The sequence below is a fragment of the Tachysurus fulvidraco genome, chromosome 2 (genome assembly GCF_022655615.1).
Source record: "Tachysurus fulvidraco isolate hzauxx_2018 chromosome 2, HZAU_PFXX_2.0, whole genome shotgun sequence".
NCBI classification, from domain to species: Eukaryota; Metazoa; Chordata; class Actinopteri; order Siluriformes; family Bagridae; genus Tachysurus; species Tachysurus fulvidraco.
The window spans coordinates 3,854,318-3,866,709 of record NC_062519.1 but is presented as its reverse complement, the minus strand read 5'-3'; the positions used below and the strand labels follow the sequence as shown (position 1 = coordinate 3,866,709).

The window sequence follows — 12,392 nt, the reverse complement described above, 5'->3', positions numbered from 1 at the left end:
CACTAAACCCTTAATCTCCATCAAATCCAAAGAAGAACCACAAAAAACACTTCAGTCCCAAATAAAACCACTGAACCCAGGATACCCCGAGGAACCTCTTTGTAAGTATAAGGAGTTATTTAGTGTAATTTTTGACCATTTTGTATAGAAGTACCAAACTTTATACTCTTGCACCCCAAAGGTACCTAATTGTCTCTCTTGGTTAACCTTTAAAGGATCTACAGAATGTATAACCCCACCCTAGAACCCCATCAAAACCACCTTTAAAACAATGAATTATTCAAAGTGACCACAAAGAACACTTTTGTTGAAATTTCAGGTCAATTTGAAGTGTTAATTTAAACAAACAAACAAATAAATAAATAAATAAATAAATATTTTTTTTATTACCATATAAATATTAATTAATATCTGAAATGATCGGAAGTCACTGAGGGGACTGTCACTACTACCCTCAGTGTAATTGTCTACTCAATTTATGTCCATTGTTTTGCTATTTCTTGTTTCTTTAAAAACAATTTAAAAATCTTGTTTCTTTTTTTTTTAATCAATTATTATCCACACTGAACTGATAGTGATGTCACTGAAATTGGAGTTGTTTATTTTGACATTGTATCATCAGATGACAAGATATAGCTTATACTACAACATAATCCCATTTTAACAGTGTCCTGACCCTGATCTTGGTCAACCCCTTAATGCTTGACACTGGAAGTCCACATAAAGTAAAAGAAATAGTAAAGAAAGAACCGCTTTCCTGAAGGTTAAAAAAAGAAAGAAGTACCAGCTAGTACTGACAACAAGGTGAAAAAAATTATGCTTAGTGACCTTAAAATTTTAATGAGCTTTTTGTATCTGCAGAACCTCAGGGATGCAGCAAATTCATGTTTAATTCAAGAATTCTAATTGCCTGCTGGTGAAACAATGGCTTGAAAGAGGATTGAAAAATCACGTCTTGGAAAATTAGCTTCACCCCAAATACAATTGATTTCTGTAATGAATGAACGTTTTCAAAGCAGAACAGAAGAATTGCAGAGGAAGAGTACAGACCTCCATCCAGGCTGCGCGAGAGGAGATGCCTCTTACTGGTGGAGCGCTCGAAATGAGGCGCAGGACGATCGATCAGGGAGCTGGCCTGCCTGGTCTGCGCTTGTGTTCGCCCGCTGTACCGGAACTTAGAGCCCATCACGAGGAAACCTTTAGGAGGAGGTTCTGGAGACACTAACCTGTAACAAAACATCAGGAATCAGCAAGTAGCAAGAATTTTTATGTCAGGTTGTATCTTTTATATGGGTGTTTACGAACATAAAATTTCGCAGCTTGAAAAAAAATCTACAGTAGGTCCTACTGGGGAAACCTTTTAAATGTTCTCAGAAGCCTGTGATAAATTTTATCCATTGAAATGACATGAAAATCCATTGATCATTCAGAGAACCTAAAACTGGCCAAAAATACCTATGCAGAATATTTCAAAACAATCAGAAGTGGAACCACTTTACAGAGTCTAGAACCCTTAACTACACGAAGAACCCTTGTGAAACCCCCTTTTGACAAGTTGCTTTTGTTGTGATAAAGCCATTATTTATTATAATTTTACTCAGGAAGCAAAAGTTCCATCTAGCTCCAAAGGGGATCTTGAGAAAGTCAGACAAGCGTTCAGTCATTAACCACAGAACCCTTAATGAACACTTTGTTCTTTTTAAAAAAACAATACCAAAAGAAGCAATAGAACCAGTTCAATGTGTAGAACCCTATCCATCTAAAGAACCCTTGAGAAACATTTTTATTTTTATTATTTAATATTATTATCATTATTATTATGTTAGCCTAGAAAAAAGATTTAGACCAAGTAAATTATTGAATAAATGAATTATTTATTTATTTATTTATTTACATTCTCCTACAGTCTAAAAAAATTAACTTTTTTGCTTGTCATTGGTGTGAGACCCACAGAAATCAGTATGCTAAACCTTTAAAATGTAAACTGCTTATCATTCTACCGGAAAATTGAATGAAGCACACTATTAAAACATATTTAATGACTCTTTTTGTTTCTGAGGTGTAATCATGTACTGTAAATGATTTCCAAGATTAAATACACATTTTGAAGGTAAACTATCCAATGAAGGACTGTACACGCAAAAAAAAATCACAGAGGCATTTTTTTTTACAGCCAGTGAAGCAGGGCAAAAGAATCCCTGATCTATAGCTACAATTTTACAAATCATCACTTCTGGAACAAATGGCTGCTAAAAAAAAGTCTTGCTTTTATCATCTCAGCAGTATTAACTAAATAAGAGCTCGGGACTGGAAAGCTGTACAAAGATAGAGACGGTAGTGGAGACGGAGAACAGCCCACACAGTGAGGAAGGTAGAGTACAGCAAGTAGTCAAGCTGAACCACATCTCAGATATCCAAGTCTTAATAAGTTTGATTCGACTCTTGATTATTTTGTTTTGGTTTTAATCGGTTGGGTTCCGTAGAGCAGATAATTACACAAACTAAAAAGAAAGAAAAAATACATCAGTTGAAAGAAATGTTGGGAAGATTATTAAGAAGTTTCATTACTTTAGCCTTGTTTACTCAAAATGTCTAGAATGTCTACAGCTATGTTTTGTGCCGGTGAGTCATACGGGTGAGTCGATTCCTCTATTCAGATATTCGTATTGAAATCGCACTAGAGTTCTGAGCATGAGTGCAAAGTGCAGCTTACAGTACCTGCCTAATCAACTGCACTTAAGTGGACTTGGGTGGAAATTCACCAAAGGTCCATTCAAAAGGTTAAAGTTTGAGTGAACATGTGTTCTGAGCAAGGCTGGGACTTATATTCATTCATTTATTCATTCATTCATTTTGAGTATGCATTTAATCCTGGTCTGTTAGAATAACTGGTCTATCAAGTGTGTTTCTGGTGAATCAGTCACTAATCCACCGACCAGAAGATTTCTCAAAGAAATCAGAGAACCCAGATGACATACTGTAAGAAGAACGTGTGAAACTTCAGAAAGAACACGTGAGGTGTGCCACCGTTCCACCGAAGGCTTTAAATCTATAAGCAAGATTGTAAATGTATACCTGAAGAATGTATGATGCTCGATGCAGACTTTCCAGAGTCTTTTTGCAGCTCTGTGGTTGTTCAGCTTGAAGCCAATGGTGCTCTCAAACTGCTCATACTGTGAATAGAAGACATGATCGTTTCTGATGATTCATTCTGTCCTTGACTGAATTATTATCAAGCTCCAACGACATAACAAATGACTTTGTTAAATTTAACAAAACACCGCACATGCAACCCCCGTGTTACTCCAATTAAACGATTTAAATGAATAAAACGAATGACTCCTAGTTCGTTATCTTTAGGAGAGATTCTCGAGCTAAGCTAGGAGACAAATCAGACTCATTTAACAGGAGCGTGGTGTTCAGGCAGCACTCTAAATTTGTCCATCTCATCCCTTTTTCTATGCACCGATCTGCAGCTGTGATGTGGGAAATAAAGGAGCTCTTTATGTGTGTGGCTCTTTTCCGCCAGCAAACCATCAACAAGCCTGTCACTCAGAAGACCGACATGCCGAGAGAAGACGCATGAGGGTTTCACAAATCAGAGAGGTCGTGCACTAATTCCCTCTAGTCTTATTGACATTCATCAGCCACACCGTGCAACACATAATAGCTAGGAGACTCGAGAAAGCACTTAGAAATGCCGTTTGCTTCTGTCATTATAGTCTTAAATTTTAAAGGGTGCTAAGATCAGGAAATATGCCTTTAAGAAATATACCGTATTCCTTCAAGTAAAGTATAAAACACAACCGAAGATACTGTTACGGGAAAATAATCAATAAGGACGTGATGTGGGCGTGATACGACATCGGAGCATGTCCTGAAGTGTTAAACCTTATTAAATTATGGTCTAATCTACAAATATGCTTGAGTAGAACTTGCTGCACCATTTTAATATCTACTTTTTCTTCTTATTCTTATTCTTTTTTACTTCTTTACATTACTTCCCAAAGTTCATGTTGTTCTAGGAGAACTTTTACCACTCTGGATGGATATGAATGATAGGCACAGAACAGAATCAAGATGAAAAAAGACAGACCTCTCCTGGGCGAATCTTGATGTAGAAGTTGCTCCTTTTATATGAGATCTTCAGGATCTTGGGCCAGGCGAAGCGGTTAATCCTCAGGCGGTCGCGGTAGATCAGCAGGCCGTTGGCACAAACGCCCAGCATGATTTCAATCCCTTCGGAATCCTACCTCAGAGGATCGGCAAGACACAAAAAATGAGAGTAAAGTATCAACAAGCTCTGAATGTATTTGAGGACAGGACTAGTCCATGCTAAATGTACTTTTTCTCTCAGATCATTTGTGTTATTTCTGCCTTGTTCACAGTCACATGTGCAGATACTGACATCTTGATAGAATAACTTATAAGCATGAGTGTATAAATATGTGTTTGTACTGTATTGCCTTGTTGAAGATTCAGATCCCTTTTGTTGTTATAAAAAGCTCATTTAAATTGGAGTGACGTGTTTTAAAGATTGATTTAAGTTTTAACTTATAATGTTTAGTTCTAATCAAAGTTATTAGCTCTGAAAGCCAAGTCCAGTCGCACGGTATAAGCTTTAAAGCCTTAAAGCCTGAGTAAAGGTGTCATTCATTCATTCATTCATTCATTCATTATCGCTTATCTGAACTTCTCGGGTCATGGGGAGCCTGTGCCTATCTCAGGCGTCATCGGGCATCGAGGCAGGATACACCCTGGACGGAGTTCCAACCCATCACAGCGCACACACACACACTCTCATTCACTCACACACACACACTACGGACAGAGATGCCAATCAACCTACCATGCATGTCTTTGGACCGGGGGAGGAAACCAGAGTACCCGGAGGAAACCCCGAGGCACGGGGAGAACATGCAAACTCCATACACACAAGGTGGAGGTGGGAATCGAACCCCCAACCCTGGAGGTGTGAGGCAAACGTGCTAACCGCTAAGCCACCGTGGCCCCCGCAAAGGTGAGTCAAGTTTTGCAATTTAAAAAATGAGTTGAAATTCGAAATCTGCTCAATTTTACTTAATTAATACTAAAACCATATATTTTACTTACTTTACATTATTGTCCCCAAAGGGGAAATTCTTTTCCACAACACTGCACTTGTTCGACACATACAACATAAACATAAACAGTCATAATACACACATGTCAAAAACATTCAGAATAACACTCAGCGATGTCTATTGTCAAGATACTTAATGACTGAGGGAATCAGGCTTCTTCCAAAGCGGGCCCTTCTGCACCTTAGAGCCCTGTACCTGCGCCCTGAGGGCAGTGAGGCTAGATACTCATTTAGTGGATGTGTGGAATCCCGTTCTACTGAAATGGCAAAGCGTCCGATAGCTGTGTTATTGAGTTCTATAAGGTTAGGTGTAGGAAGACCTATAACCTTTGCAGCAATATTGGACACCTTTGTGAGTTTGACCATATTTTTAACAGAAAGCATGCTGAAAAAACAAGTAAAATTGACTGAATAATGCTTTGATAAAGTAGTAATAGTAAACGAGGAGCGACATTAAGTCCTTTGAGTTTGCGAATGACCGACAGTCTTTGATGACCTCTTTTCTGAATGTCCATAATGTGCTGAGCAAAGGTGAGTGTGTTGTCCAGTGTCACTACCAGATATTTGAAACTGTCCACTATTTCAACTGGTTGATTTCGATATATGATTCTAATTTAGTTCAAAAAACACAACAGTAAAATCTTTTAAAAAAAAAAAAACAACAACAGTTGAGCTCACAACATAGACGAGACAACAAAACAGAGAAAAAGATCCGCGTTTACGAGTTTCGAGAGATCCAGAAAGTCTCATAACGTTGTCAGATCCTAAAGTGGCGTATTATAAAACGGGAACAGAGTTGGATAATCAAACCTAAAATAGAAACGGCAAAAGTTGCTCCTGTGGTGTACCTTTGCGTGATGTAAGTCGACCCCATACATGGACAGCTTCTTGGCATTCTCCAGGAAGTTCACTTCTGCCTCAGCAGGCGTCATGCCCCTGAACCACCAGATAAAAAAGAACCGTGCATTAAAACAGCAGGAAAACTTCCATTCGACTAGACTGATAACAGAATAAAATAAATTGGCCAGGGGGTCTGAGTCAGTTCTAATACAGAACCAAGAACTTAGCTTCTGCCTGAGGAGCTTCAACATTACCTGCCGATCGGTGAGACCCTGACTGTGAAGCTTATTGACTGTCTGACTTTGCAGGTATCAAACAAACAGCCTGAACTGGTTTCAGATCAAACCAGGCCAACAGCTGCTGAGCAACAACGGCAGATTTCGTCCGCATCCATGTGTGTGTATTTTATGAGAGTGAAGATAATGGATAATGCTGAAGAAGCACAAACACGGGTTCTGTAAGAGGTCCATTAGGGAGAGGTTATATAACCCAAATTGTGAAACTACAGACAGTCAGGTCTGGGATCTAAACGCAGAATATTAAAGACAACGCAAAGTGTTTTGAGCGCTGTGGGAAAGCCTGACGAAAGCCTCAAGCTGCGATCAAATTAACCACCTCCTCTGTGCCACATTTCATTAGAGTCATCATTTCATTAAACAGTGTGGAAAAGCACACATTAAAAATGTACAAAAAACGTTGCTCAGGCCTTTAACTGAAAATGTCCTACTTTCAAATTATACCACATACCTTTTTTTTATTTATTTTTTACATTTTCATTAACGTTACTGAACTGAGCCTTTGAACAAATTTGACTTTCATGACTATATCATTCATTCATTCATCTTCTACCGCTTATCCGAACTTCTCGGGTCACGGGGAGCCTGTGCCTATCTCAGGCATCATCGGGCATCGAGGCCAGATACACCCTGGACGGAGTGCCAACCCATCACAGGGCACACACACACACTCTCATTCACTCACACACTCACACACTACGGACAATTTTCCAGAGATGCCAATCAACCTACCATGCATGTCTTTGGACCGGGGGAGGAAACTGGAGTACCCGGAGGAAACCCCCGAGGCACGGGGAGAACATGCAAACTCCACACACACAAGGTGGAGTCGGGAATCGAACCTCCAACCCTGGAGGTATGAGGCGAACCTGCTAACCACTAAACCACTAAGCCACCATGCCCCCATGACTATATCACTATACTTATTATTATACATGACAGCAGCTCATTAAAGTCACCAATGTGTATGCAGGTTCTATGTCACATTTGCACAATTTGTCTTTTGGACATGCAACGTGACTCCATTGTGTATATTCAAAATCAAACTCTCTCTCAAACACTTTTAACCTAATTGAGGATCAAACCCAGATTGCTAGCATAAACTGCACAAAACCGCGGTGTTCATCTTCCACATGTGCTTTAAACATGCTAATTTTGCATTATACATTATTTGGTTTATGTTCATATTATGGGAATTGATCATTCAATAGATGGTTACAGATAAACGATAATCACTCACCTGTAGGTGCGATGCAGCTCCATGACTCTGTCCTCAAGCTCGCGGGTCTGGTTAGGAGCAAAGTGGAAGTCGCCGACGTAGTCTGAGGCGTGCTCGTCCTGGTCGTAGTCTCCGAGTTCAGCCTGCACGGTGTAGGAACCCAGCAGAGCGTGAGTGACGAACGAGCAGGGAAGACGACCAGACAGGATGTCATCACGCAGCTGGAGGCACAAATAGTACCTAGGAGAGATGGGGAAGAAACAGAAATGAAGACCAGGAGAAAGTTTTCAGTCAGTGTGCAGAGTAGAAATGGAGAGCAACAAGACTTATGTGTCGTTGTCATTTCTCTGGAAGGCTTTATTAGGCTAACATCTGATAGACTAGTTTCAGACTCCAGAATTTTTAATTAATTTAAACTGATGCTAATGCGTGAACGGAACATTGAATAAAATGTGATAGACAAGTAAAATATTTGTAAAAAAAAAAAAAAAAATTGAATTCATGATCATTTCTATCTCAGCTCTCATGATAGCTACCTAGCTATCCAGCTAAATGTTCCACATACTGTACAGTAGGTTCACCCGCTTATTCTTTAGCTTAGGAAAGGGTTTTTTTTTTAGCTTTAAAGACTACAATGATATCAGTATATCTGTATATCGGTATAAAACTCTTTCAAAAATTAAAGCTGAATATTCATTAAAATTTTAACATCATTTAACTAATCATTTAACAAATAAGCAATTTCTAATTTTCTGTCATTTTTTATTTCTGCAAATAAAATAAATAAAAACAGAAATGATGCTTCCGTCCATACGTAAATAAAATACATATTCTTTGTGAATTTCTTTCTTTTCTTTTAATGTAAAAGGACAGAATCCAGAAGTGCTGTTTCAGCTAAGAGATTTAGCCAAAATCTGGGCCAGAAAAATTTAACCAAAGCTCTGAAATAAACTGGTATGATCCACTACATGGTAATATTTCAAGTCATTGTTTCTACATGTTATCTTTGATAATAATATGATTTGATTAATGCAGGTCTAGGAAGACTTTGACAAAAAAAAAAATTACAAACTGCCCCTTTAACCTCTAAAGCTTATAATAACAAATACAACTCATGCAATGATAATGGGTATGTGGTAGCCTAGTGGTTAAGGTGTTGGATTGCCAAATAGAAGCTTGTGAGTTTGAATCCGAGGTCCACTGTTGGGCCTGATGTCACTGTTGGGCCCCTGAGTAAGTCCTTTAACCCCAAATTGTTCAGTTGTAAAATAAGATAAAATGCAAGTTGCCCTGGATAAGGTCTGGATAATGGTTTAATGATAATGCGATCTGAAGAATAAGTGCAGCATCCTGCTCTTACCTGGTGATGTCCTCCATGAGCTGAGAAGGATCTGGAGGATAAAATTTAACGGCGAAGGAAAAATGCCAAGGAGAAGCTGAGGACACAAAGACATATTACATTATCCAAGCATGTAACCTGGCCTTGTCACCTCATAAAGGTTAAGGTCAGAGAGAATAGGTGTGTGTTTATATGCTCTGGTTACTGTTTATTCCTTTTCTGAAAGAATCAGTATGCATATCACAGTCAAAAAGAAGCTGTGTCTTTGAGTATAAAGAAGACGTAGACTTACTATCTAGCTGGCTAACATCAGCTAACCTCACATGACTTCTTCTGATTTTTATTTATTCGTTAATTCTTTTAGGGTTCATTTGATATTTACAGGTAACATGTTTTTATGTTTCTTTTTGCTTAGCAATGATTAGAAAGAATGCAATGGTGAAGTGGTGCCTCGAGTGGTTAATGCTCTGGGTTGTTGATCAGGGTTTAAGCCCCAGCACGGCCAAGCTGCCACTGTTGGGCCCTTGAGTAAGGCCCTTAAACCCTCTCTGCTCCAGTGCTGCTGCATCATGGCTGACTCTGTGCTCTGACCCCAACCTCCAAAGTTAGGAGATGTGAAGAAAGAATTTCACTGTGCTGTAATGTACATGTGACAAAATAAAGACGTACTTCTCATTTGCTTCTTGATCTCCTTGGAGGGGTCCAGCCAATTCTGCAAGACAAACCACAAACATTTAACCCAGTTTTTTTTTATTTATTTTTATTTTTTTTCATCTGACACATGGCAAATTTACACAACACTGCCTTTGTTTCCCTTACGATCTCTCACTAATTGCGTAGTTTCCAGTTCGACGCCTGTCCGTATGTTTAATCAAAGGAAAGCAGCACGTTCCTCTGGTGCACCGGGTGATCCAGCGACCAGGTCTGTACACAAAATCTTAGCATCTAGTTTACATTTTTTTAATCCCAAGCAGGAAATTTAATCTTTAGCTGATTCTTTTTTCCACTTTGAACAGATCACAGGTGTTCAGCTTAGAGGGTCCACTTATATCCGAAAAACACGAGGTCCGACCCGAGACCCGAGCGGGTTCGGGTCTAAAAGTTTCATGTGTGCCTCGGACACGGGTCGGGTATAATAATATCGTCATCGGGTCTCCGGTAAGACCCGAACTACTGTATATCGCATGTGTGCATCGACTCAAGTCCTTTTCCAACCTCTACTCTGTCTACCAAGACCGCTTGCGACATGTGGCTGGCGATGTGTGGCTGGCGGTAAGCTAATTTTCGTTGAAACAGACCTGTCAATCAATTTTGAATCCAGGCTGTAGCGGTCACTTTAGTGTAGAGTTTTGCAACATTCGGGTCCATTCGTGTTAAAAAAATTGCCAATGGGTCGGGTCTGACTCGGATCAAATTTTTTCGGGTTTGTCTCGGCTCGGGTCTTACTTAAAAAAAAAAATACGCACGTCTGTTTCGGGTAAAAAGTGATTCGAGTCACTTTGGGTAGGGTACATTTCTTTAGACCCGAGAAGACCTCTAGTTCAACTGATTGAGTTCCTGTAGTATCAGAATTCCTTCACACTTTCACGCCTTTTTCACCAACAAAGTAAAAGCTGGTCTACATAAAGAGTTTCGTCTTCAATTCAAACAAATCCCGATTTAACTTAAAAAGCCAATATGCATTTCAAGTAAGACAGAGTGTACAAGACACACAAATCCATTGGATTGGATTTGTCCGCTTGCATTATCCTAGTTTCAGAGCTCGGCACAGCTCTTCTCGGGACTAAATTAGATTTCAGAAGAAATAAACGCAAATGTGTTTGCCTCGGAGCAATATTCAGGATGTAAGCTGTAAACAGCATCTAGTGCACATGTTTTTTTCAATGCCACGAAGATCCTCACCTTCATTAACCTTTCTATCTAGGTTGATTTTGCCAATCAGTGATTGTAGTTAGCTAAACTGGATGGCTTAAATCTTCCATATGGCATTTGGCTGTTCGAGTCTTTTACAAGAACTCAAGCTAATATACGTTGAAATGTTTTACTTTTTTTGATAAATGACTTTCAGGTTAATTATTCAAACTGTCTTTGAATCACTCCATTACAATATTAAACAAATGTTTTCAACAGAAATATTCTGTTAATGGAACAGTTAGCAATTTTCTTACATTTTTTATTTTCTGTAAATCAGATAAATAAAAACAGCCAATCTTTAAAAAAAAAATACACATTCACTGTGAATGAATCTTTTAATGTAAAAGGACAGAACCCAGCAAAAAGAATTGGTCAATATCTGGGCCAGAAAAAAATGTAGCTAGAGGCCTGAAATAAACCGGAATGATCCACTACATGGCAATATATTTAGTTAGAGAAAGACTTGTGAAACAACTTAAAAAGTGTGTGAAATGTAGTCATTTTTAATTAAATCGGTAAGTAAAAACTTAAAGACTGAAGCAGCATGCACCATATTTTTTATAAAGAGTAGTTGTTGTTGTTGATGTTGTTTTAATCCAGTTAATTCAAGCTTGTTGCATGGACACTGTACTGTAGATATTGTTTTTTACAGAAAATGCCAACAAGCGGGTTCATGTGTGTTTTTATACATTAATGGACTCATTGCACCAGTGACTGAACCTTCACAGAAGATTTAGTTGAGCTAAAAAAAAAAGCCTTAATCCTCAACCAGAAAAAATCCTCTACACAACAGCTGGCTGCAACACAGCCAAAAGCATAATTACCCCAAAATTGCTTCTCTTACGAACGATTTGCTTTTCCCTCCAGACTCGACTCTCACCATCCCACAGTGAATAAACAAGTCTTTTACATGCACCAAGCTTTGTTTTTTCCTACAGGGGGTCTGTTTGTTCCACCGCGTCGTTTCCTCGGATGTTGACTTTCAAATCACTTACTGAAGTTTATTCTTTGGATGTTAGCATTGTAACACAATGTTAGCATCTGGATCGGTTTGATGCTTCAAGTATCTGTGTTAACCTTCAGACTGATTATTTTTGTAATGTAGTTAGCTCTATTTCTAAATAAAGTTCAATTAATCCACGACAACCCTGACCAGGAAGTTTGAAAGAATCCTGTGTTCCTCGTATTACTGTATACGCTTTCTATTCGCACGCATTTAAGACATTCGTTCATTCCTGGGAATGGATTTTCTTCAGTTACAGTATATCCTGACCACGTTTGTCCTTATGAAAGCCGTTCTGACCTTTTGGCTGTCTGAGTCGGTGAAGGTCAAGCCAAAGTAGTCCTTCTCAAGCAGGTTGAGATGGTCACACACCATGTCCAGCAGCGCCTGACCCTTGCAGTGCTTCTGTACATTAGAAGAACAGATAAGAGCAAATCAGATGAGATAAAGTCCAGCAGATACAAATACGGCTTGTGTGTGGTGTGTAAAGATGTGGAAGAGCTGGTGAGACAGAATGATGTGCAGAAAATATGTAAATACATTAAAAAAAAAAAAAAGTTGAAAAACTGACATAAATGATTGGTCCAAAATTATTGCCGCCCTTTAAAAATGATTTTTAATAAAAATGGATAATTAGATTTCCACATGAACAACAGGAA

General features: G+C 38.8%; 1 protein-coding gene across 7 annotated transcripts in view; it reads right to left on the bottom strand.

The window, feature by feature from the left end:
* Positions 1-12,392, bottom strand: part of LOC113656439 (band 4.1-like protein 1) — a 97,592-nt gene that overhangs the window by 22,550 nt on the left and 62,650 nt on the right. For all 7 annotated transcript variants that reach the window (XM_047808012.1, XM_047808003.1, XM_047808001.1 and 4 more), the window contains exons 4-11: positions 12,034-12,138; positions 9,486-9,528; positions 8,838-8,913; positions 7,499-7,717; positions 5,971-6,058; positions 4,097-4,249; positions 3,076-3,173; positions 1,051-1,226 (exon numbers count right to left, since the gene is read on the bottom strand). In XM_047808012.1, the coding sequence (XP_047663968.1) occupies positions 1,051-1,226; positions 3,076-3,173; positions 4,097-4,249; positions 5,971-6,058; positions 7,499-7,717; positions 8,838-8,913; positions 9,486-9,528; positions 12,034-12,138 (958 nt within the window). The remainder of the gene's footprint in view (positions 1-1,050; positions 1,227-3,075; positions 3,174-4,096; positions 4,250-5,970; positions 6,059-7,498; positions 7,718-8,837; positions 8,914-9,485; positions 9,529-12,033; positions 12,139-12,392) is intronic.